This window comes from Pollicipes pollicipes, unplaced genomic scaffold (genome assembly GCF_011947565.3).
Source record: "Pollicipes pollicipes isolate AB1234 unplaced genomic scaffold, Ppol_2.1 Scaffold_4295;HRSCAF=5057_pilon_pilon_pilon, whole genome shotgun sequence".
Classification (NCBI taxonomy): Eukaryota; Metazoa; Arthropoda; class Thecostraca; order Pollicipedomorpha; family Pollicipedidae; genus Pollicipes; species Pollicipes pollicipes.
In genome coordinates, this window is record NW_023596461.1 from 38,141,372 (window position 1) to 38,168,112 (window position 26,741).

Consider the following 26,741-nt stretch of genomic DNA (forward strand, 5'->3'; position numbering starts at 1 on the left):
TTTGTTCTGGTTTTGATAAAGGCATACAGTTTTGACGAACCCGTTGTGTTCACTCCCCACAACGGTGCGCTGGCGCAGCTGAAAAGGAAGCCGCTCGCAGAGGGATGAGTTCTGTCGACATTCTTCAGTCGCGTCCAATGGACACCGGCCGGAGGCTGCACCAGCTGCTGGCCCTCGATGGCAGATGGGCGCCGTACCGTGCGACTGTCCTGACTCGCATGCAAACTTGCGTCCCGAAAAATTCGGGTGCAAGGACATCCCGCTTGTCCAGCCGGTCGGATGTCCCACACCGCGCCCCTGTTGGCTGCGTCTGTCCCAGCGTCCAAACGTTCCGCCGTGCCACGCACCCCCCATGGCAATGAAAAACACCGCGTGGTACGTGGCTTCCTGTATATACCAACATACACAACATATGTACACACCGCGCGCATAAATAAGCAATACGTTCTCGTACGCTGCTCGATAACGCACGCGACAATAGGCCGCTTGAGTCGTCCCATTTGGGGACGTCATAAATACAAGTCACGCGCTACCTCGAATGGCCCGGTGTGCGCTTATGACGTCAGAATCGCGTGACAGCGCGCCACAATCTGCACACGGCAGGGACGCGACCTCCGTCCGCCACGGCCGCGGTCCCACATCACCCACGTTGCCGTGTCCAAGCCATGGGATCGCGCACCGCGTCACACGTGGGCACAGGCTCGCGCCCGCCCGGCCTGTTCTCCGCGAGCGGAGGCGACCGCGTCCGGCGCTGGCGGCGGTCGTCATTACAAAGGTACAAACGGAGTGGGGTCGGCCGGCGCCCTCGGTCTGTCGGGGCTGCCAGTAGCCTGGCCGGTGCGCGCCGCCGTCGCCGCCGGCCAGGCCGAGCTGGACAGAGCTGCCGACACGGCACAACCACACTTCAGAGGCAGCAGAGACGGGCGGGGGAGACGGCTTCACTTCTTCCCCTCTAGTTTGGCCTTCTTCCAGTCCTCTATCTTGTGCTTCAACTCCGTGGCTGCAAAAGAAAGTGGTATTTAGCACTGATGCGTTATACCTTCCCGAGTCGTATGCGGGGTAGCGCACACGCTTTCTCCAAACGCTTTACGGCACGGTAAAATGAACCCTGACCCTGGCGTCATTACTTTTACCGTGACCGCGACCGACCTGATCAGCCCGCAGTCTAATGTGTCACGAACCACCGCCTGCGCACGTTAAGGTCATCACAAAGGCACCGCGGCCCCCCCATTCCGAACAATACCATGCCATGATCTGTCGAGATGTGCAAGACAGTCAATAATACAGCCCCGCACATTGAGACAGTCGGCCAGACACCATTTGGACACTGGACATCAGACATTGTTTACAATTGGGACACATTTCCGTGTAAGGGCGCAAGGCCACGTGGTCACGAGCTTACGACTCAACACCGCCCGCCCGACCACTATGCCTCCCGCTGCTCCAGGCCAGCGCCACAGCACCGACCAGATGAGCATGTCCTCGGTGAGCGGCTGCCGGCTATCCCGGTGTCAGCTCCCCTCCCCGAGCCTCGACTGACCAGTGATCAGCATGACCTCGGCGAACGGCTGCCGGCCACCCCGGTGTCAGCTCTCCCCCCCCGAGCCTCGGCTGACCAGTGATCAGCATGACCTCGGTGACCGGCTGCCAGCCACCCCGGTGTCAGCCTCCTCCCCGAGCCTCCACTGACCAGTGATCAGCATGTCCTCGGTGAGCGGCTGCCGGTTGAACGGGTCCGTGGACGAGTTGAGCAGGTGGCGCGTGATGACTGGCCTATCCATCACCTTGCCCGACGGCAGGATCACCGGGTCCTCCATCAGCGTGTCCATCAGCGGGTCTGCGGCGGCGGCGCCGCGGCGCGTCAGCAGAGGACAGACTCAACGGACGTCGGCCGGTCCGATGGTACGCCGCAGAGCGGTCCCGCCGTGGTTATGGTCATCATACCGCCGTGGCCATCATACCACTCCAGGTCATGTCGTGATGCACAATGCGGGGAGTGGCGCTGGCAAAGGCCGTCAACGCAGACACTCCCTGAACCCTGTGCGAACCGCCAAACCGCCAAGTGACAGCGTTTCGTGAGCAACTATTGACGATGCAGAGACCAGAGCGCAGGATTCAGTTCCCGGCATGCATCTCGCCTCCCACAGCCCGGTGTCGTCTGCTTCCGCAGCGGAGTTCTCCGCGATCTGACTCCGGGACACGGCGACGGCGGCTACCTTTGAACTCGTCGGGCGCGTCTCCGAACTCCACCGCCTTCTGGGCGTTACGGGTCCGGATCTCCAGGCTGCGCGCCGCCAGCTGCCGGAACGCCTCTATCTGCGGCTGCGGCTTGATGACAGCCCTCTCCATCCGACTGACGGCGTCAGAGAATAGCTGCGGCCTCAGGGAGCGCTGCAGACGGGCACACACACGTCAGAGAACAGCTGCGGCCTCAGGGAGCGCTGCAGACAGGCATACACACGTCAGAGAACAACCGCTGCCTCAGGGAGCGCTGCAGACAGGCATACACACGTCAGAGAACAACCGCTGCCTCAGGCAGCGCTGCAGACGGGCATACACACTTCAGAGAACAGCTGCTGCCTCAGGGAGCGCTGCAGACGGGCATACACACGTCAGAGAACAGCTGCGGCCTCAGGGAGCGCTGCAGACGGGCATACACACGTCAGAGAACAACCGCTGCCTCAGGGAGCGCTGCAGACGGGCATACACACGTCAGAGAACAGCTGCTGCCTCAGGGAGCGCTGCAGACGGGCATACACACGTCAGAGAACAGCTGCGGCCTCAGGGAGCGCTGCAGACAGGCATACACACGTCAGAGAACAGCTGCGGCCTCAGGGAGCGCTGCAGACAGGCATACACACGTCAGAGAACGGCTGCGGCCTCAGGGAGCGCTGCAGACAGGCATACACACGTCAGCGAACAACCGCTGCCTCAGGGAGCGCTGCAGACAGGCGTACACACGTCAGAGAATAACTGCTGCCTCAGGCAGCGCTGCAGACGGGCATACACACGTCAGAGAACAGCTGCGGCCTCAGGGAGCGCTGTAAACAGACTGACGCACGGTGACCGACAAAAACAGTCATACAATCTGACGTCATACAATCCGACACCACTAAAGGCGTCATTACTGAAGCTGAGTTCGTCCATCTGGATCATGGCACCACGACCCCACTCGATCTCAGCGCCACCTGGGACGTCCAACCTCCAGCAGGCGGCCGGCGCCGCTCGGGCCGGCGCCGGTCCGAGCCGACGCCGCAGCGCCGCCCCGCCCCGCCCACTGACCTCGTCGTTGGCGATGGCCGTGGCCAGGCTGGGCGAGTCCAGGTGGAGGTAGATGTCGGTCAGCTGGTCCAGCAGTCGGCGCGGTTCCCAGCCGTACTTTTCCGGACTTTTCACCTTGAGATTGTTGCCTGGCAACCACGTGACTAGTCAGGATGAGCTCCGCGAGTGCGCGGGGCGCCCGTGCAGCACTAGTAGATGCCCCACTGCGTCACCAACAACGGAACTCGCACGCTTTTAAAACACGTCTTTCGCCGAATCGTTCGTCTCTCCATCGTGAGTCGCAAACACGCATAGCAGAGCAGGAGCATGGGAGAATCCGCCCGTAAAACAGCACCATGGCGTCTGACGGACGTCGGCAAGCCCTGGTGCAATATCGCTGACTGTGACGTGACGCCGCAGAGGACAGCTCAGCCAGGACCAGGCACGGCTGCCACAGCGAGACTGGCTGCCGTCGGGCCGCCGCCGGTCGGTCCACTCACACTTGGGTCCGCACAGCTGCTGCAGGTTGAAGTTGAGCATGGCGGCCAGGCGGTCGGCCAGCTCCGGCCGCAGGAACGGCTCCTTGATCTCCATGGTGAGGTAGTGGAACATCTCCACCGTGTAGCGTCCCAGCGTCAGATACGTCCTGCGAGTGACGTCATAATCTGACCGCGGCGCCACCGGCCGCCGCCCGGCGGTCACGCACGACAGCTGGCGACTCCAGTGACGGCAGGCTGGCCGCGCCCCTGGCATGGCATCAATCAACGCGGCAGGATTGATACGTGGCTGTCTCAACATTTTCATCGTGTACGACGTGACCCGACGTGCGCGACCGTGGCTGTGGTTGTGGCTGTGACCGCGGCTGTGGCTGTGGCCGTGGATGTAGCTGTGAATGTGACCGCAGCCGTGATTGTGGCTGTGGCTGTAGCTGTGAATGTGGCTGTGGCTGTGGATGTAGCTGTGAATGTGACCGAGGCCGTGACTGTGGCTGTGGCTGTGGATGTGGCTGTAGCTGTGAATGTGGCTGTGACTGTGGATGTGACCGCGGCCGTGGCTGTGACTGTGGCTGTGGCTGTGGCTGTGGCTGTGGCTGTGGATGTGGATGTGGCTGTGGATGTGGCTGTGAATGTGGCTGTGAATATGACTGACTGTGGACGTGACCGCGGTCGTGACTGTGGCCGTGGATGTGGATGCGGCTGCGCAGAAATAAGTGCCAGCACCGGTACGCGTTTGGTCTTCTCAGCTCCCAGCAATCCTACAACCTTCTCCTCTCTCTCCGGTGGTGTACTGATCTGCACTAGGCCTCGTCCGAGTCCAGCTGCCCCGTGCACGTCTGCTGCTATCCTCTCCCTCCCCGGACATGCACTGACCTGCACTGAGCCTCGTCCAAGTGCAGCTGCCCCGTAAGCGTCTGCTGCTACCCTCTCCCTCCCCGGACATGCACTGACCTGCACTGAGCCTCGTCCGAGTGCAGCTGCCTCGTCCGCGTCTGCTGCTCCTCCCGGGAGAGCGCCTCCCAGCGCGCCCTGTCCTCCTGCTCCGACTGCAGGTCGTGGATGCGCTTCAACGACTCCAGAGACTCGTCCAGCAGGAAAGTTGTGTCATTCATCAGGATGTTGATGAACACAACGAACTGTTTGCCGGTGCTGGAAGTCAGACGCGTTCAGTGACGATCATGACGGAGCTCCGCGCGGTCATCCATTTCGGGGGACATGCCAACTGAAGTCGTCCTCCGAGTCTTGGTGCTAATGTGATTGTAAAATGAGCGTTTAGTCGAGACCCACATGAATACCTTCTTGTGGAAAGGGCTTCCGAAAACGTGGAATAGCTCGACGAACACAGCGAAAAATTACGTTTTCTGAGCCACCTTTACCACGCAACACAAAACAGTCAGCAGAAACGCTTGGAGACAAAACGCATCTGGTCTGGATAAAAAAAAACAACGCAGGTTACATCACCACACAGCCTCTCTTGCGAAACATACTTCTCCAGTCGACCATCCCATGAAAGGAGCGCGAGCGGCTACCGTCCCTGGGCTCCCCTGAACTGTAATATTTGTACAACAACCAATCTGGCAACACCCAATAGAAGCATATTTCGCAGCGCGTTGACAGCGACGTCGCTTACTTGGACTCTGCGATCATGAGCTGGCGGTGGCGTGGCGAGTCCCACATGGTTTTCAGCACGATGCTGATGTGGTAGCGGATGGTGAACTTGTCGTAGAACTCGTTGGCCGAGCCGGTCGACTCGACGTCCGTGTAAAACTTCATGAGACTGACGGAGAGCGGCCCCGACAGCGGGTGCGCCATGATCCGGTGGAAGACATCGTCCATGCCCTCCTGGATGGAGGGGTTCATCACGTACAGCACCTCCACCAGCTTGGCCACCAGGTAGGGGTTGTTGAAGAAAGACGGCGAGCAGCACAGCACCAGCAGCCACACCAGCATGGCGTCATCCATGTTGTCGCGTACCAGCGCCGGTCGGTACCTGCAGCACATGCCACGGGGGGTTCACCGATATCCGCACAGCAAACCAAGCAGTCCGGGGCAGACGCCTGCTCCAGTCAGCGGTGCAGCTGACACGGACAGCGGCGCAAGGCGACGACGATCGGCGTCCACAACTGACAGCAGCTAACGACAGGTGAACAGTAGCCATGCGATTGCTGACAAGCTGCCACCGAGCCGACGCAGCCCACAGCCCACACCTTCCTTCCGACGGGAGCAGTCGCTACGGAGATCGGCCGACCGGCCGGCCGGCAGATGGCCCGGCCGGTAACCCCGCCGGCAGCAGCACCCGCACCGGCACCGGCCGGTGTGCTCACTGTAGTGTGAAGAGCAGAAACTCGGCGATGTCCTCGATGTACCACTCGAGCTGGGCGCGGAACGTGTCCGGAACGTGCGAGGGAAGGCTGCCGCTCTGGGCGCCCATCTGGCGCAGCTGCAGCTGGCACGTGTGCGCGTAGAAGAGGAGACTGCGCTGCAGCAGCGCCGGGTCTAGCAGGGCCGCGTCCGCCGACAGCTTGGCCTCGCTCAGACGCTGCCGGCCGACCACGCCCGACACATGGTCACACGACACGGCTGACAGACCGCAGCACTGTCACCGAGGCGCGCGTGACGCGTCTCCGAGCCGCCAGAAGACGAGACTCGGCGCGCCGCGGAGCGGGCGGCGTCAAATTAGCCAGCTGACGCTACGTCCGACGACCGCCGCGTCACGCACGTCACGCACGTCACACGTCACACACGTCGCACGAGACGCCCGGCGGTGCGGCGCGTGATCGATCGGTCGCGCAGCTGATTTGGTGCACACCGAATATGGCGCATGGCATGCGACGCCCGACGCCTCTGACCCGCGCCGGAGCCGACACGCGTCGACAGACCGTTGAGAGCTGTCCGACCCAGGCCACGGCAGGCAGCACATCGCACACGTCGGAGCCTGCCGCGCGACATCAGAGCGGGTCACGGACGGCCGGCGCCGACGAGGTCGGCCCGCGGCGCGCGCGCACTCACCTTGTGAAGGTTCTTCCACTTGGCGAGCATCTGCCTGTTGCGTGCGGCGTGCGGCCCGTCCTTCCAGACGGACTCGGTGCTCTTCAGCTCCTCGATCTGCGGCGGACGACGTGGGGGTCACCTCCGCTGCCGTCTGCAAGGGCGCCGCTCCCCGCACTCTGGCGCCCTATCAGACGACACCCCTTCCCCCTCCCCCTCACCGCGACGGGTAGTACGTCAGTGGTACTGACGCGACCCAGGCACGCTGACAAACCAGTCAAACTAACTAGCCGGGATTGTACGATGCCGCTGAACAAGCACAGATGGACGGCATCGCGACCCCGGCGGCGCCGATGCTTCGTTTCAAACGAAACGCTCAAGACCGGACTACCCAAGAGCAACCACCGGCAGCGCGCCACTCGGTGCGCACGCGCATCAGACTGAGGGCGGCGGCCGGTGCCCACTGTCGCCTCTCGGCACACTGTCGGCGGCACGCACCAGCTTCTGGTAGTCCCGGATGGCGCGCAGCCGGTGCTGGTACTTCCTGGTGGCGGGCAGCACGGACAGGTGGTGGCAGTGCAGCGTCAGGTACCAGCACTCGGTGTGGAAGGTGGGCTCACTCCAGGTGACGTCCGGCACGGCGCCCGACGCTGCCGACCGACGGACGCGGCGTCAGCCCGACACGGCACGACACGGCACGGCACGGGGTCGAGCCGCCGCACACACACGCGCGCGCACGCCGGCTGGTGCGAGGGCTGGGCACCATCAGGTGCGCATACGCAGACATGAACGCCGGCAATACGGCAGATCTCAAGGAGATAGGCATTACCAAAGCTGATTCCCCGCCCAAAAGGACGCACGCAATATCAATCAATTAATGCATGGACATTTCAAAACAATAGCTGAGTAAATTTTCCTTGTCATCAATTAAGTGTCAGGTATATGACGCAGTTGAAATGTTATGAAGCTGTCGACAAGCAAAGGCAACGTTATGCATGCATTTAGTAAATGACTAAAACAAACCAGAGGTTGGTGGACAAATACTCTCTGATGGGTTCACGTTACCCATTCTCTGCGTCCATTCCTGAGCTTCCTGTGATGTCATTTTTACTCGCGTTTCGTCCTCTATCTTGAAGCGAAACTTAGGATGAAACGTAAAGCATACGTCCACTTTGTCCAGTTTAACCTGCAATATCATGACAGACACTGTCAGCTGACTGTCAAACCATCGCTCTCCTCAACACCGCACGGGGGTGCACCAGCTGTCAAAACATTGCCCTCCTCAACACCGCACGGGGCTGCATCAGCTGTTAAACCATTGCCCTCCTCAACACCACACGGGATTGCACCAGCTGACTGTCAAACCATCGCCCTCCTCAACACCACACGGGGTTCCACCGAGAGCCTCAGTTCAGCCTCTATCGTCAAGAAATCGCACCGTCCAAAGCATCCCACAGTACTGACATCGCTCTCTGCCTGACTCCGCGGGGCATCGGCGGCCGTGACCAGAGCTGTGACCAGGGCACCAGAGCACCAGAGCATCAGAGCACCAGAGCACCGGCGCCCGCAGGTGGCCGCGTCGCTCACCCTGCTCGCCAGCCGCATCAGCACGGTGACCAGGTTGAGCATGAGGCCGTCGCCGGCCACCAGCCGGTCGTCGGCGTGCAGCTGGCCGCGCCGCTCGTTAGCCGTCAGCAGGGCGGCCAGCAGCGCCAGCGTGGCATCGCGCGAGCTCGTGTTCACCAGCAGCGCGTGCACGATGTGGAAGAGGTGCGTCTGCCGGACGGCGGGAGACGGCGCGTCAAGGGGGGGGGGGCGGCCGGGGCGGCGCAGTAGTAAGAGACGAGAACATCAGTGGCCGCGCGCACCGCAGCTGCGCCGGCGCCACTGCGGCGGCGGCCTCATCGCTCGCCCGTGTCGTGCAGACTGGGTATGGCCACCATACTCGCCCGTTTTAGCTGCCATAGGAAAATCACGATGACCACGGTGTCAACTCTCATCTTCATACCAGCCTGAGCCTATTAAATACTTTTCCTGACGGATACGCTCATAGTTAACGCCTTCAGACCAAGTCAGCAGACAAAGAACAGCCCGCAATCAAATGCACGGTGAACGAGCATGAGGCTGTGCTGCCTGACGTCGGCCACTCACCCGGACGTTCTCCAGCTGCTGCTGCAGCGTCTTGTTGAGCATGCGCACTGCCTCTGGACTGGAGGAGCCGCCGTATGACTTCTTGATGACCTTGCAGTCGTCCTCGGACAGGACCGAGTAGCGCATGAACGGCCCCAGGAAGGAGAGGGCGGCCAGCTCCCGTCCGCCGGCCGGCGACAGCGGCTCTGGCAGCCACTCGGGCTGCGCGCGCACACGGCGAGACGTCAGACAAAGGCCGGCTGGAGCATGACAAACACCGACCCACGCTGGCGTCACACAGATAGCTTTGGACTATCGGCGGATGACAACTAAGCCTGCCGTTCCCTGAGTGTGCCAAAGTCCCAGCCTACTACTGGCGGCCTACCCATCACGCCCTATGGCTCCCCCGCTGCGCCGCGACCCCCGGTCGGACGTGCACCCCGTCTGCCGGTCTGCCGTCGCGCGCTCACCAGCTGGACGAGCAGGTCGCAGATGACGCGGCGACCGGCGGCGCGCACTTCGCACAGCTCGGCCAGCACCTCCAGCGGCCGGCCGTGGTCCGGCTCAGACATGGAGACGGAGCGCACCATCAGCGAGAGCCGGCGCAGCACCGGCACCACCACCTGTTGACGGGACACGGGTCAGCACCACCTGTTGACTACAGCACGGCAAGCCGCTAACCACAGCCTCGTGACGCGCCGCACAGCAAGTCGTTCGGCAGGACTGCCATCAGCACCATCCCGACCACGCAAGTCTTCTGACCTTTTGTCTGACCTAGAGCGCCCGCTCCTGATCCCGCGACTGGTCTGGAGCGTCCGCTCCTGATCCCGTGACTGACCTGGAGTACCCGCCCCTGCACCCGAGCCTGGCCTGCTGGTCCGCCCGCCCCAGACCGCGCCACTGACCTGCTGCAGGGCGTCCTGCTGCCAGTGCAGCTCGGTCAGCAGGTCCTGCAGGAAGCCGGGCGGCAGCAGACCGCCGATGAGCAGCGCGCGCAGCAGCGGCGGCCGGTGGCAGGCCGGCGGTGCCGCTCGGTGGCCTGTCAGCCGACCGCGCAGCACCAGCGCCGCCGCGCGCGTCGCCTGCTCGCGCAGCGAGGCCAGAGCTGCGCTCAGCGGCGGCTCTCCGCACCTCTGCGGCGGAGGGAGCACCCGTCAGTCGGTCAGCCGGGCCGTCAGGCAGCCGGAACGCTGCGGCCGGCAGCAGCTGGCGCTGGCGGCGTTCTTTCGGCGGTGCCGAGGGGATATCGTTATCATTCGGATTACCCAAGCCTCTGTCGAGTAGGACTTGCTGCTCGCTTTGTGCGTGAGTGCACAAAGCGAGCATCAAGCGGCGCTCGCTTTGTGCACTCGCGGCAGGGCAGGCCGGGCGGGTTCTGTGGACCACGATTCCCGTGCGGAATTGTGGTCCACAGAACCTGCCCACAGCAGTTGGGCTCTACAGGGTTCTACTGAGACCACTGTCGGAACCTAGAGTAGCATAACTTCCACGGCTCACGTCTACCCGAGGGCTCCGTGGGAGACCCTTTGGACCTACAATAGGGGTCCGAGTCGGTGTAATCCCTCCTCCCGATTGAAGCAGTGCCAGAGAACCCCAAAAGCCTACTTGGCACCCTCTCTCTGGTACCTCTGTCGGAACCACGCTCAGTATGCAGTGACCGGCACTAACTGCTCACCCCCGGCGTACCACAGATCACCCGGCCGGGGCTCCAGCCCCACATGCACTGACCCGCGGCGCCCGTCTGATCTCGTCCTCCACGCGGCCGGCGCACTCCATGAGGTAAAGCAACAGGCGGAACTCCTCGCTGGCCCGCGACTCCCGTTGGCTGTCCGGGTCTGCAGCACACAGCCCGGCCGGCGGGGGTCAGTGGGCGGGGCGACAGCACGGCCCACACACGGCCACAGCCCGGCCGGCGGGGGCCAGCGGGCGGGGCGACAGTACGGCCCACACACGGCCACAGCCCGGCCGGCGGGGGCCAGCGGGCGGGGCGACAGTACGGCCCACACACGGCCACAGCCCGGCCGGCGGGGGCCAGCGGGCGGGGCGACAGTACGGCCCACACACGGCCACAGCCCGGCCGGCGGGGGCCAGCGGGCGGGGCGACAGTACGGCCCACACACGGCCACAGCCCGGCCGGCGGGGGTCAGAGGGCGGGGCGGCAGTACGGCCCACACACGGCCACAGCCCGGCCGGCGGGGGTCAGAGGGCGGGGCGGCAGTACGGCCCACACACGGCCACAGCCCGGCCGGCGGGGGCCAGCGGGCGGGGCGACAGCACAGCCCACACACGGCCACAGCCCGGCCGGCGGGGGTCAGCGGGGCGACAGCACAGCCCACACACGGCCACAGCCCGGCACGCCCGGATGTAACGAGGACTTGGCGACACAGCGCCGGTCCCTGGTACTGGTGAATGACATCAGCGTTGGTGTGGATAATTTTCCCACGCAACCGACAGGTGGACAACACACGGCGCACTGCGGTCCGGCGACACGATCAAGCATTCCACGCTGGCCGAACAGCTTACCGCACCAAAGTGCTAACATCAGCCAAAAGACAATACTGCCAATCCCCAGACCACGACGAACAGGCAGCACGCAAGTCGCCGCTCGGATCGCGAGCTGAACGACAGCCTGACACTGAAGAGAATGCGTCTAGTCACGTCTCGAATCATACCTGGATACTCGCAAATGTAAGGCACAATGGTCAAGTTGCCTGGCATAACTAATTTTCGCAAATCGCCTTTATTTCTCTTAACAGCCTGGTATATTTCTGACTCCAACCTCGTGCTGCTATCCCATTCCATAGGCTGTACTCTAGCTCTACTTCTCTACCAGCCGACAGCAGACATAATTTTGCTAGCTAAGGCCAATCATCTCTCGAGTTGCGAAGCTCGTCAGCGGTGAAAGCAGACTGTGAAGACATCAAGTCTGCCATCCTGTGGATGTTATGTATGCTAATGTGCCGCATGCACACCTCCCTATCGTACACCGAAATCGGCAAGACGCCGCCTAGTGCGGCGTCCCAGGCGCGGACGAGGGACCCGGAGCGCTCGGCGGCCGGGGCACACCCGGACACTCGGCGGCGGCCTGGGACACCGGCCGTGCCTGATGCCCCAGGTGCGGCCGGGGCCCGGAGCGCTCGGCGGCCGGGGCACACCCGGACACTCGGCGGCGGCCTGGGGCACCGGCCGTGCCTGATGTCCCAGGTGCGGCCGGGGCCCGGAGCGCCCGGCGGCCGACAACTCACCGTACTCGGGCCGTTTGTGGCCGGCGGCCGGCGTCGGCAGCGCGGCGGACGACATGGCCGCGTCCAGCAGTACCTCCATCAGCGCCTGACGAACAGACGAGGGCCGGCACAGCGTCAAGTACGCGCCAGGCACCAGGGCAGGGGCGGCAGCGTTCAAAGGGCGGGCGACACAGTGTAAGGCACGCGTCAGGCGCGAGGACGGGGGGCGGCAGCGTTCAAAGGGCGGGCGACACAGTGTAAGGCACGCGCCAGGTGCGAGGACGGGGGCGGCAGCGTTCAAAGGGCGGGCGACACAGTGTAAGGCACGCGCCAGGTGCGAGGACGGGGGCGGCAGCGTTCAAAGGGCGGGCGACACAGTGTAAGGCACGCGCCAGGTGCGAGGACGGGGCGGCAGCGTTCAAAGGGCGGGCGACACAGTGTAAGGCACGCGCCAGGTGCGAGGACGGGGGCGGCAGCGTTCAAAGGGCGGGCGACACAGCGTAAGGCACGTGTCAGGCACTAGGGCAGGGGCAGCAGCATGCAAAGGACGGGCAGCACAGTGTAAGGCACGCGTCAGGCGCGAGGGCACCAGGTTCAGGGACCGACGACAGCCAAATAAACAGAAGATGTCTAAATGTCATGTACTTGCCATAGGTGGAAGTATGAGGAATGAAGAGATCCCACGTTATTGGTATCGCTATCACGCAAGTAGGGACCCGTGATTAGCGCTACTATATGTAGGTCAGTTTCAATATGTCCGTGTTGTGTATTGTACGGTCCATCTAACTTTTTCTGCTGAATCAATGGATGGCATCCAGATGCATAACGGATGGTTCAAACGCTCAATGTTTCTTGGACTTCAACAGCTACTGGACTCCGCTCCAGTTACCGATTTCTGTCTACCATCTGACGGTAGCACGGCCCGATTGCTGCCCACCATCTGACGGTAGCATGGCCCGATTTCTGCCTACCTTCTGACGGTAGCATGGCCCGATCGCTGCCTACCTTCCGACGGTAGCATGACACGATCGCTGTCTACCATCTGACGGTAGCATGGTCCGATTACGTGCACCATTGTCCAGCGCGTCAAAAGCGCATTTGTTGACCCCTCGGGCAACGGCTGACCATCAAAACACCCGCCTGTCAACGCTCACCTGGTAAACGACAACACACAGACGGACAGTCTCCTGCTGTCCACAGAGCCCCCGGCACATTCTCACCTGGTCGACGAAGTCGTCGACGCCGAGCGTGTCCAGCTCCGCGGCGGCCAGCGTTAGCGGACGCGGGGCACCATCGGGGCACGGACCGCCGGCCGGCGACACGCAGAGCACGCGGCACACGACGGGCAGTACGGGGTCCGGCGGCGGCGGTGGCGGCGGCTGCGGCTGCGACGGCGGCTCGCTCGGCTGGCGGCGGACGGCGGCGCGCAGTCAGACGGGCGAAGCGCGGCGACCGACGCCGCGTGTCACACGGTAAACACGGGCCTACAACAGCGCAGGCATGAGGCGGCGCAAGATCCACTGCCGGAGACCACGCCCGACCGACACAGGGCAACCGCACACCAGTCACTTGATGGTGAGTCGACCACACACCAGACGCACGGCACTTCGAGAGGGGGCGACTACGCTGGTACTGGTGATGCATTGGACTTTGGGTCCACAGAACCGGGTTAACACTCGCACATGCCGATAATAACGTCACTGCTTCGGCGCATGGAGTTCATGTTCGACTCCTTATTTTAAAAGGCGCGAGAAGTTGCGGCGAAAACTCGCGAGGCAGTTACACAGGCGGTGCAGCGTCATCCGACGACGACGACAGCAATGAAGGCGGCTGGACTATAGGCCGAGGTGTGAGGTAGGCTGCCCAACGGGCGACGGCGGGGTTCCACTGACTCGGAGCCGCTTGGTGCCGGCCCGCTCCAGCTCTTCCGTCTCCATGGCGTCGATGCACGGCTCCAGCGTCAGCTGGCTGATGGCTGAGCGCTCCTTCTGCGGGCCGAGCAGCATGGGCTCGGCGGGCCCCTCCAGCGGCCGGTCCAGCTCCATGCGGCACTCGTCCTCCACCGACACCCGCGCCGCGCTCTCTGTCCGCGCCGAGGCACGTCATCAGCACGCGCCAGCGGGGCCGAACGCCCACCCCAGCACGTGCGCGACACACTGGGGGAGGCTCAGCTTTGTTTGGCCAAATCACCGAGATGTGGCATACCTTTAACATCATCATGAAATGTTGTCCAATCTAGCATTCGTTAATAAACGGAAGACAAGGGACGGGATGGCTCAGTGACACAGTACCAGCTTCCTGCACGAAAAGCCAGGGCCAGGCCAGGTTAGTTATTGTGTTTCGCTTTATGAAGTAAACAACGCTAGATTTCGACATCCGTGGAATATGTATCAAGCAACGCGAGCATACACACTTATTGGACGTCATACGTACCTGCATATTTCCGGCCATCAATCACCACCTGTCTGGGCCACCGCTTACCATTTGGCTTCTCTCCCAGCAGCTGGCCTCCGTCAGGCTGGGGCTGTGACGTCGCTACGTCCGCCAGTGGCGCCACGGGCGCCGCAGACATGGAGGGGGCCAGCCGAGCCAGGCGCCGGCGTCGCATCTGCCGACGAGCACGTGACAATAAGCCGCGCGATCCGCTCCGATCTATGGGCGATCACGAGACAGGTCTCCAGTCTGATGGTCGGTGTTGTGCAGTGCCACTGTAGGCGATCACGAGACAGGTCTCCAGTCTGATGGTCGGCGTAGTGCAGTGCCACTGTAGGCGATCGCGAGACAGGTCTCCAGCCTGATGATTGGTGTAGTGCACTGCCACTGTAGGTGATCATGAGACAGGTCTCCAGTCTGATGATCGGTGTAGTGCAGTGCCACTGTAGGCGATCACGAGGCAGGTCTCCAGCCTGATGATTGGTGTAGTGCGGTGCCACTGTAGGTGATCATGAGGCAGGTCTCCAGTCTGATGGTGGGTATAGTGCAGTGCCACTGTAGGCGATCACGAGGCAGGTCCCCAGTCTGATGATCGGTGTAGCGCAGTGCCACTGCACAAACATAAACTAGTGTATGTCACACTGTTTGGCGAAATGACGTCCGTGGTTTGCCTTCACAAGGCACAGTGACAGCATAAAGAAACTTGTATGGCAGGGAATCACCAAAAATATTCTCAACGCTGCCCATAAGTACACCAAACATGCCACCAGTGGTGCCGAGTACATTTTGCAGTGAACAAATCATGAGTTACCTAAATTTAGTAAGGAACACATTTTGATCCAATCATTCGACAATGACTGGAGCTGTTCAAAAGAAACACGACCATTTGGGATTCACCCATCTGAGGCAAGAGTGGTTTGAGTCACTTAAGATGTTCAATAGTTTCCCTTCACTGGGACGACATGCAGCTGGTGGCAGCGGCCGCGCTTAAGGTCAGGTGACAGAACAGGACATGGCGGGCAATACCCAGCACTGTGGCACATTAGGTTTCTTATATACAAGCTGCCATGAACATGAGATTGCACAATCAGGTGGTGGGAAAGTGGCTCATGCAGCAAGCTCGGCATGGATGCTGATGGCAGAAATCCATCCTGTCAAAAAGTTTGGGCTCCAGCTTTATACAGATGCATGTCTGATCTTGTCATGTACTACATAGGCCTTCAATAAGTCCAGAATTAACTTCCATCACTTAGAAACATCCAGGCAAAGATATTCCCATAATGTCAGGGCAAAGCTCCAGGCAATACCTAAAAAGAATGGGCACTAGATAACAAATATTGTGACAGAATGAATATTTTGGGCTGTCATACACATTCACAGAAAAAAGATGTATACTTTGAAGTCAGAAATACCAAACCTATGGAATGTACGTCATTAAGAAAACTGAAGTTCGCAGTTTTGCATTGGTTTGATGTCATAGGTCAATTTGGCAGTGGAGGATGTCTGTGGCACTGGCAACGTTTCAGCTGTTCGCAGGCAGAGGCTTGTATTGTGGATGGCCATAGTGGTCAAAAGCAAGGCTCTCGAGCACATAATGGTCACATGCATAGAACAGCCCATGAACAGCATCAGGGATACAGTTACTTATTCAGCTGAGGGGTGGGTGTTCCAGCCACCATCTTTGAGAATGAAAGGTGGAACAAATCTGAGAAGACTTACTTTTTGGCATATTTTGTGGGTAAGTTTAACCTTCTCCTCACAACTCCCTCCCCTCAATATACTTTTGAAACTGTACCTCTGAGAAGAACATCATTTTACGGAGAAACACTAAGTAGGATGAGGAGCATGGTGGGGAGAAAGGACTGAAGCCACTGACATCAAGGAACAATGTACATGTTGATAAAGCTTCGGGTTTCTCTGCTGAGGTTCTCTGGCATTTATCATTTGTCTTCAATACTGCACCTAGGATATCACTGGCTGAGCTTTTCATATAATTAATGTGGTTAGACTGTGCTGTTCATTAGAGTTAAGTAAAGAGAAGTATTGGCATTGGCTTAGCAATCATACAGGCAGTGCTGGCATCACCTGTGAACTTTTTTTCAGCTGGTAAGTGTTCTGTTCATTGGTGACATGCTAGTCATGCCATCCCAACCCAGTAATGACAGCCAGCATACTCTCAGCAAAGAATGCATGAGGCAGTGGCTAACTGAGTGCTAGCTGCACAAGATCCATGATATTTTTTGCCAGTGATGTACTGGTATTGGGATGCTGACCAACTGTGGACTGTTCACATTTTACCAATGCAATGTAGACATGGTTGATGAATGGTTCACAGGGGATGGATTGTTGCAGATCAAGAAAATGTGACCAGCTGGGGATGACTTATTGTGAGCCTGCCTCTGACAATAGTGTCCCCTATGAAGCCTGCATTGGCTCTTCTGCCCTGCCACTGAAATGAGCAATTTATTGCAGCTTTTTCATTCTACCAAGGGCCATTGCTCTGGTGCATAAATCTGCTGCCACAGATATCACTGGTATGAATAGCACTGAAATATTGCTGACACACAGTAAGTACTTTTTGGTAATGTCAGTCATTATCTCAGCTTTAAAGCCCTTGAAACAATCAGTGATATTTCACTTGACATAATCGGTGCTGCTTTTCACATGTAATGCTGTTTTAATACTGTTTTTAATATTGTTTTTTAAGTACTGCTATGCTCAGTTACACAGTACCCAAATTGAGTAAATATACTTGCTCCTTGTTTTCATTATATTTGTCCTCATTGTTTCAGATGCTTCAGTTCCAGACTGCATTAGCATTCAAAGGCATGTCACATATTTTAAACATTAGACCAGGCATTCATTTACTTACTGGGTGTGTTATAGCTCAGGCCTCCACGATGTTTGACATGATCAAGAAGTCATTTGAAATACTAGACAAGCAGGCTTCTTTTTGTGTTCATGTTGCTAATCCCACCTATTCCATACCATGAAAATTGTATGGGGACCCACTTGTCACAGGAAGATGATCTAGGTGGTAAGGGCACTTGGAAACCTACTGTGCACAAACAGGTTGAAGAAACTGAAATTAGGATTGATGTCTATGCACTAATACCACCAATCCCAGCATGATCACATGATCATAATGCACTGGATATGACCCAAAAACATGAGCCCAATAGCAAATTGTGTTCAAAGATGTCAATGGAAACAGAAACTACGGGCTGAAGACGTTAAGCACCAAGCTTCATAACCCAGAAATGAAAATCATCTGAGGTAATAGGTTTTCCCATCATACATAGTTAACTTATGAAACAGCCTACCTAAAATTATCTCCTCTGCACTATTTCTGTAGGTAAGCTGTAGTTTCAAGGAATGAGTTGGTTGGCTGAATGGTGAAAAATGGCCCAGGCTGCCCCAAAATGTGTCAACAGGTTCCTCCCCAGTTTCTAGCCACTTCCTTCCCAAAGTTGGGGGGCTTAAGCCCAAAATTTGGGGAAGGGCTTCAGCCTCACTCCCCAACTATATAGGAAACTACACCCCTGTCTGTAGGTATTTAGAAGTAGACCTGACCTGCATTGAAGAGACAATATGCATGAAACCTCTATAAGAAGTATAATACCAGCCAAGCCATAGGAATCAAGAGCCCACAAGCCATTCTAGCCATGGCAAAATTGTCACCTCTGCACCATCCCTGTAAGCAGTGTAGTTTTGAAATAAGTTGGGAGACTGAGCAGTAAACAAACACCCAGCCTGCCCCCAGAATATGCCAACAAACAAGTCTCTCCACAATTTTTTTTCACTTTATGAGGAACCCACAAACCATTCTGCTTGTATAATATCCCACACCCATTACAAGTATAACCAATTATTAATTTGAGCCAAACCTGTTTCAGGTAGCATGCTTGCTTTGCATTATATGGGAACAAGTCAAAAGGTCTTCCTGCAATCGTCCGGAATGTGGCAAAGTTTGAGGTGAAAACTCAGGTATTCGTTGTTTTTGTTCAGGCGTTCTTACCTCCTCAGGCGTCAACTCATTCATGATGGCAGGCTTGAAATCTAAATCGGTGTCCTTAAACCGAACTGAGGGTAATGATGTCTAACACTGAGATTCTATGGTGCAACACGTTCTTTATTCGTAAAAGTAGGTTTAAAGACGAGTCAACGCAAATCAGAGCACGATCACTCCACGCTGGGCAACCACAAATCCAACACAAAGCGACGACCGCAAACCACTTCTCTGTTCTCCAACAGTGAATTCTCACAGCTGAACCGTGATGCGGCAGAAACGGTAGTAAGCGCGTCATAAATGAAACACAACAACAATGAAGGAATTGGTGATCAAATTGCAAACGTTCTGAACAAACGACAAACATTGACTTCCGACGCTTTGGACAACTATTCTGATCAGAGGCGAAAGCAAGTGGACGGCAGTTCAGTTCATGATCTTCCCTAAATGTATGCGGAGCTCCAAACTTTAAGGGGAAATCTATGAAAGACGTGCATTCGGAGGCAGGCTAATCTACCGTGGCTTACATCAGCATATCAAAGCGTTAAGTGGGAGACTCAATGAAAACACAAAAGGGACGGCATCGGTGGGCCTGTGATGGTGCTCTTTAAAAGAGCCCGATAACGGTCCCTGCCTGCATCCAAATTTTTATTTCGTTAACAGTTATCTTGAGGAATTGAAACGCAGCAAGAATGAATGAGCGTTTAACATGGCTTCTCCATTAGACTCTCAATGAAACTATGGGGCGTCCTAGGATGCGCAACATCTCTGCCACTTTTTCAAACCTCTTAAAATCTTGGCAACGCTTGCGCGCCTACATTTGATGGAAATGCGTTAAACAAAGGAACGGGACGGGGCAGTGCCCGTCTGTTTCAGAGTTACACCTTGATACGGAAAGTTTCAAATAACTCGGTTCTCCAAGGTACCGGATGTAATGGGGCGACTGTCGATAGCCCGGTAGTGAGGGTGGCTCCTAGCGCGGTATCATGGCTTGGTGTTTGGAGAAGGATGCGCTGTCCGTTCTCCCAATGTGAAGGGGACAGAAAGTTTTGCTCCGATTGGCATATAGTGTAGCGTATTGTACACAGTAACGTTGACGGTAGGAGTGACGACATAGATCACATGTTTACTATATGTTATCGGACAGACAGGCTTCTCTGAATGACCGACCAGCACAGCATGGCCAAAACCTTTCGGCAAGGTCACTGTGTGGCAAGGTTGTGCATGTCCGCACAACTACTGAGGCATGACCGCGAGATGTAGCGGGAAGCTCTGAGTGAGAGGTTATGAAAGACGGCCAATAAAAATATGCACGAGCGCAGCGATTGAATCGTAACGTGCTGAAGGTCTATTCGTACACCAAACCATATTCAAGTTTTCGAACATTCGTAAATAAACACTTCACAATTGCACTTCGCATGAGTAAGGGGGGTCTTCAGCATTCATTTTGCAGCATTAGGAGTTCATAGGCCTTATACTGGGTATTCGACCTTCAATATATCAGGAGGCACTAGAATCGACGACGTTTCAAGCCGAGCTTCTTCTTTTTTCTCTTTTTAAGGGAACGCGAAGCACGACATCGCGCAGCCTCTCGCGGAGCGTCAGTGACTGCAGAGGTCATATTTACGCTCAAGGGCCATGGCGCACTCAGGGTTCGAACTTGGGCCCCCTACTTGGGAGCCGAAGGCGCTAACCGCTGTACCATTACGCCTCAAAATGAAATCCTTTCCATCGTAAAGTAATTTTCTTGATAGGCGAACATTTCCTCTTCGTAATTCGTATTCCTCTTTCACCATGCAAATTACCGGCTGGGCATCACCGAATCGAGCACATACCCTCCTGTCATTATGGCATCGCAGCTCCACGGAAACAGCTTAAAGCAATGTCCCGAGGTGGACGGGTTCTGCGATGGCAGCGCCACGTCTGTGACCTCCTAGTGACCGACCTCCGTTGTTTTTGCCCGCGCTGCGACAAGAGCGGTTTGACAAACAGGCCGTGGGACCGCCCAGCTGAGGTCCGAGAAAGCTAACTCGGCGAGCGTCGATTGTTTGCTTCCGTTTTTGGGCCGTGAGGCAGTATAACATAGTGCTGTGCCTTCCCTAGATCGCATTTGATGCCTCAAAAAAGCACGTTTTTGCCGTCACCCTGAAAATGTAACTGTAACTGTTGGCTGTGTCCTATTCAGTTAGGGAGCTTCAGCCCCCCCCCCCTCCTCCCCCCCCCCCGTGAGTGTAGTAGCTTATGGCCTGATGGCTAGATGTGTTAAGTCTTGAGCGGTCTATTATTTGAGAAACACGACTGGTAGGGCCTTCAGATTTTATTGGAGACTTGTCAGGGGTGGATTGCACATGTACACAACGCGTCAGTGCCCGGTAGCGCACGGTCAATGGAATGCTGCTAGTGCGCCATTACTGTGAGTTTCTAAGGACAATAAATCAAGTTAGTCAAATTGGCAAAGCATGAACTGTCACAGCATTGGTGTCGATTTCTTAAAATGATTGGGGGCCAAAGTCTCGGAAGTCGCGTTAAGGGGACAGGTGTGAAAACTTCTCGGATTTGTCCACTTATTAGCTGTATACACACACACACACACACACACACACACACATATATATATATATATATATATATATATATATATATATATATATATATATATATATATATATATATATATACTTAATACTTTGCAATAAATGTATGTTTTTTAAGGTTCATGTGCTTAGCCACCGGAATCACATATGGAAGCCCAGCAGTTTGCATTAGTTTCTTAGGCAAGCACTTGTTTTGCGTGGCTGAAAGGGTGAAGTTGCATCTCCATCTTGCACATCCAAAAGCGAAATCTGCATATAATTTACCCTTATTTGCTTGATGATTTTTACGTTTGATCTATGCATTAATGAGAATAGCGTCCGCAACACATGTGGCTATCAGAACTTGTTTACACATAGGTTCTCAACAAACCGAAGTTTCATCGATAAACATGTGCATGTCAGTTAACGTAACACAAAACACAGACACTCTCCCATGCACCAGTTACAAAAATGGTCCTCAACATTTCGCCAAAAAGCTTAAGTAGATGACATTCCGTTAAGAATGTCTTTCTGTGCTCATTTCATCACGCGCACTTTGCAAGCCCGCTTTGTTTCTGGAGGCCATTGCTCCAAGCCCCTGCGTCTCTGAAGGGAACACGACCCTAACTCGCTTCAGTTCGAATGTGTGGTATATGAAGCCTCGTAATGTCAAGGTCATGCGCGGCGCAGTTTGAGCGTAAAGGCGTTGCAGATTGAGCTGGCTCTAAGTGGTCGCATACGATTACACTAATATGCCTATACTCGGGCACAATGACCTCACTCGCACAGGTGCGCAGCCAGAATCCGGGTAGTGGGAGGGGCACAGGATTGAGAACAAATAAAACATATAAAACATTACCAGATGCGACCTACTTGATTTTAAGTGACACAATTTGCTCCGCCTTATTTTAATATGCACCCTTATTCACTAAAGCAAGGCAGAAGACACCGAAAGATGTCATTCTGTTAGTATTTTGAAGTCAATAACCTGAAAAACCAGGCCATAAATGATAGCATAGAGAAAACTGTTGCTTTTCATTTTGCACTTGTTCAGTGGACTCTTTCTGCGGGATAACGTTCAGGGGCTTTGGCAGAATATCTGCTGTGTTTTACAGAGACATTGTGGACATAGATGATAGCTGACGTAGAATGTAGATCGAAATGGAGTGATGGATTTTTTTGACATGCCCAATCCCTGTTCGTCTGGGAATTTATAGCCTTTTCCAGAACCCGGTTGCCAAAAAATACGTCGCATGTTTTTGACCGTGTGCGTGCGTGTTAGCCGTAAACAAGAACCTTTATGTCTGACGTTGCAGTCTCCACAGACCGCGCGGGGTTGGCCCTGGGGCTAATATTAGGTGGAGGCCAGTTGGTGGACAAAAACGGTATCGTTCCCAAAAAAGCACCTTTGAATGCTTGATGATGTCAATTCTTACGTTTAGAAAGCAACCCGTGAGCATGTTTCACCTTAACAGCTTTCAGGCTCGCAATATGAAAACACAGGCATTCGCAGCACATTAGACAGGTACTGGAATTTGACCATGGAACTACACCAGCTATGGTAGAATCTCTGCATTGGGGTTGCAGCCACTGTTAATCTATTCAGAGAACATCGCAGAATTATGCAAGAAACACATACGCTCAAAGCTAAAAGTTTAAAGGTAGGATTGATTTAGAAAAACTTTCGGAAGCATTATTTCACGACGGTTGTTCTCGCGCGCCAGACACCAGCCGCCCGGCGTCAACTGCGGTGTCTGACGCCGCTCGGTTTGATGGAAACTGCCACCCCGATCATCGGTGTTCTTGCCTCGAAGATTGCGAGCACGCAGACAAAATGTTTACGTAATTTGTTTCACATGTTGAATGAGATAAGGATGGACGCCCTTATTTGTGTTGGCCTTTTTGTCATTTTTAGCCTCATCCCGATCTTTTCTATTATAATTCAAAGAAACCCTTACGTTTTCCGGGTAAGACCCCAGTTGGCAGAACACTTGAGGCACGTTATATTTTCCGGTCAGAGGTTAAAGTAAGGGCTCATTCCGTTACAGCGCAGGGTGCCTGACGGCTGCCATGCTGGTGACTCGGGGGGGGGCGGGGTCTCCGGATCGATACGGAAGCCCTTGGAGCGATCAGTCATACACTTGTCGCCTGCTTGACGCCGGAGCCCCCTGAACCGAGTTTTTGGCCCCGGATAGTTGCAGGCCCCCCCCCCCCCCCCATTGACGCGCAAAAATCCCTCACTGCTCCTGGTGACCCCCATAAGGACTACAGTTCAGCAAAGCGATCCCTTGGCTGAAATGGGATGAAAAGCTCTCCGTTCTGAACTGGAGCCTCCGACTGTCACTGGAACTTCAGTTGCCTTCTTTTGGTCTCTCGTCATAATCTCTTATATCCACTTTCGTTGTCAGAGGGTCTGTGGCGGTGTTGATTTTGTGTTTTAGGGCGCGCCGGCATCAACCAACGCAATAGGACCTCAAGCGTTCGGGGTCCCGTCCCCTGTTCAGCAAATGTTGTCCTGGCCGATTCAAGACCTCTGCTTACATAGAGCCCTCTGCTAGGCACTGTGGGGGCCTGACCGACACAGGAGCACGCATTGTTTCAGGGGTCCCGACCAATACAAATCGCGGGTCCCCACCTTGTCTCTATTAACGAGTCCGCCACCACCAAGGGAGTGTAATTTCGGAACACAGATCTGGAGAGCTGAAAGGGAAAAACCTAGCCATAGACACGCTAAACAACAAGTTTCTCAATGGATTTGACCCACTTTTCTCTCAACGTTATGAAGTTGGAGCCCCCCCCCCCCCCCTTACCGAAAAGGGAATCCCCATCTCTAATACTTTTCCTCGCTATTCCTTGGCGGAAGATGTTAACGTTGGGAATCATTATCAGTTTGTTTGGCGTGGATCGTCGGAACCAGTTTCCGGTAATCGACGGAAGGTCGATGTCATGTAGCTCCGGGCTTTCTTAGAAGTGTACAGTCTTGGGAGTAAGGAGTACAAGTTGATGTGCGGGGCTATTGAAGGCTGCCACGGAAATCCCCCGGCTAATAGCCGCAAGGTGGGGTGCAGGTGGCAACTCAGCACTCGCGCTAGGCATGTTGTCAGGTAATTGCCGCTATTGGTTTAGTCGGCTGGCGTCGATCAAGTCCTCGTAACTGTTCCATCGAGTGCTCACGTTCAAGTGGAGGTCGGCACATCTCAACCGTTTTTCCGAATGCAAACGGCTGATAACCTGGTCGCGTTTTTTGGGTCCTAATTTTGATCAGTTTATTTTCATCTTATGCTTTCAAAACAAAACCACGTAACATGTTACAGTCTTTAGGACATGAAACACTGCTACTTAAAACAGACAATGACCAACACAACAGTAGACCAGTGGACAAGACAAACTAGTGGCATGACTAGAATTATGCATCATGCCAAAGAAAACAGAAAATTAGCAGCTGAAAATGACATTGCAGCCTTCATTTCCTTTGTTTCTTTATCTGTGAAACAATAAGAAGAAACCCGCTTTATAATGAATGTAATCATGATCTTTCATTGCACATACCCTGCTTTACTCCGGCATCAAAAGGTTGGGGGAGGCCAAATTCGCTGTTGGGGAGAGCAAAATGGACATGGGGGGGGGGGGGTAGTGACCCACCCAAAAGAATGCAAGTTAACACCCGTGTATCACAGTGCATAAAGGCAATCGGCAATATCTTATGAGGGAGTCGGAATGGGTAGGGGTAGGGAATGTAGGTCCCCTCAACTTAGGTAAGACGTGGCGTTTGCCTTGCTAACAGTAAAAGTTTTAACCTGGGCCATGTGACGCTGCATGAAAAAAATTGCATCGGAAGTGTTCGTCCTCTTCCCCGCACCCTCACCTTCTCGAAAGTTCACGCATCCCCAACTACCCATATATCAGCGCTCTTTTTGTAGCGTCCCATTCTACAAGCATGGAGAATGTCCCAAAAAAATCAGATGTTGCCAAGGACGCCTGGGTAGCTCACCTCACCGGCCGTGCCCTTCTGCGCATGCTGTTCGTGTATTTAGCCTTTCCACGGATTGTTCGCACCGCATCGTGGAGACGCGTGTCCGTGGCAACGGTAGTCTTTAACTCCTGGCTGCCTGCCACTCGTCCGCCAAGGAAGGCTCGATACGCAAGCAATTGTTTGTGCATCTACAACAATATCGTCAGGACCTTGATTAATGCTTACTTTTGCACCGGTTCTTCATCGCACCTCCTTTCATCAAACCAATCGCATGATGAAATGAGTGAAACGAATGAATAAACAAATGAACGAATGAAGCGACCGTAGCCGGCTGCATCTGCGATGACTGAGTTCAACGCCACTCGAACATGCGTGTGGTACTAAACTTAAACTGAGGGTAGTGCAGAGCTTGTGCACAGTCACGCTCGACCTCGATGGGAAGGAAGTTACATGCTTCGGCTCGAGTTTTGTGCGTGCAAAGCAGGTAGTGTTAGCTTCTGTCGAGGTGAGTTGGTGCCTGCCAATGTGGCCTTATCTTATGCCAGTAGCCAGGTGCGGGCCGGCCCTCCTTCTATGCCCCGACAGGTCCTTCTGGGGAGGGGAAGGGAGCAGTGTCAGCTGAAGGTCGACTGTTTTTGCGCGCGGTCACCGTTTTTTACGTTTGGCTCGGTGAATGGCGGTAGACTGGCCCAGTCTGCGTGGCAACAGGACGGCGGTCCGCGGACGTGGCCTCGGATGGCAACAGCGGCAGGTCTTCGCAGATGACCGCCGGAGGTGCGACCCATGGCACCAACACACCGGCCCGCGACCTTTGCCCAGCGGCGTGCCGTTAGTGGGTTAGTCTAAAGGCACGCCCGCTCGGCGGAGGTGTGGCCTGGTCCAGGAGTTCACAGCGGCTGGTCGTCGCCAAAGTGAGCTGTGCACGTCAATGACGCGATATTCGACCAGCGCCATGTACAGGGGGCTGAAGTTGGCGTGGCTATGGCTAGGGTCCGGCACATTTTGGCCTCCAGCGTTGGGCTTGACAGCGCATTGGACTATAATTCAACATGTAACGGAAGCGCATCAGTGACAGTGTCAGTTTAATGCATCATTCAATGACTGAATCTTTCGGACGTCAGTAATATCGATACTTAACAGTTGCGTCTGGTACCCCGTGGCGGGGTAGGCTGGCCGTATCTTGGCATCGCCACTGCCAGTGCGACCCTCCCGGCCGGCGGCCAGGTCACGTGGTTACAACGTCTGCGCCCGGCACTGAATAGCCTGAGGATATGACCAGGCCAGGGTACTGCGCCGACGCTTCCGGGTGGTCACGACTGGGACGGCGGCCGGAGCTGCCTCAGACATGCGTGTCTGAACCTTGCAGGCAATGTGGACTTAGCGCGGACCATTAGTTTACTAATGCGGCTGATTGAAAATATTTTATGAATGCAAGGAAACGCAGTGTATGCATGTTTTTCTTTTAATATGCATGCATCAGAAACATCAAAGGTTTCACGTTTTGGCCAAGCGGAAGAGAGGCATCACTGAGTTTCTGGCGACCAACAACACGCAGGCGTCAAATAAATTTGAGCTATGCAAATGTTACGGTTCAATGAAAGCCATGGCAACAAAAACTATTACCACCCATAAGATAACAGACCAGAGTAACTT

At 55.8% G+C, this 26,741-nt stretch overlaps 1 protein-coding gene across 1 annotated transcript; it reads right to left on the reverse strand.

Annotated features, from left to right (window-relative positions):
• Nucleotides 1-385: 385 nt before the first annotated feature.
• LOC119097507 (ubiquitin conjugation factor E4 B) lies at nt 386-18,773 on the reverse strand. The gene is made up of 22 exons (XM_037220539.1): nt 18,552-18,773; nt 14,582-14,708; nt 13,993-14,183; nt 13,321-13,506; nt 12,122-12,206; nt 10,605-10,711; nt 9,938-10,009; nt 9,782-9,826; nt 9,347-9,499; nt 8,898-9,098; nt 8,334-8,522; nt 7,812-7,932; nt 7,245-7,396; nt 6,768-6,863; nt 6,083-6,297; nt 5,389-5,748; nt 4,710-4,907; nt 3,762-3,907; nt 3,283-3,410; nt 2,217-2,391; nt 1,691-1,837; nt 386-1,000 (listed from the first exon to the last, which is right to left on the reverse strand). Exons 1-22 carry the CDS (start codon nt 18,573-18,575, stop codon nt 939-941), a joined length of 3,180 nt encoding a protein of 1,059 aa, XP_037076434.1. The 5' UTR covers nt 18,576-18,773; the 3' UTR covers nt 386-938.
• Nucleotides 18,774-26,741: the final 7,968 nt, after the last annotated feature.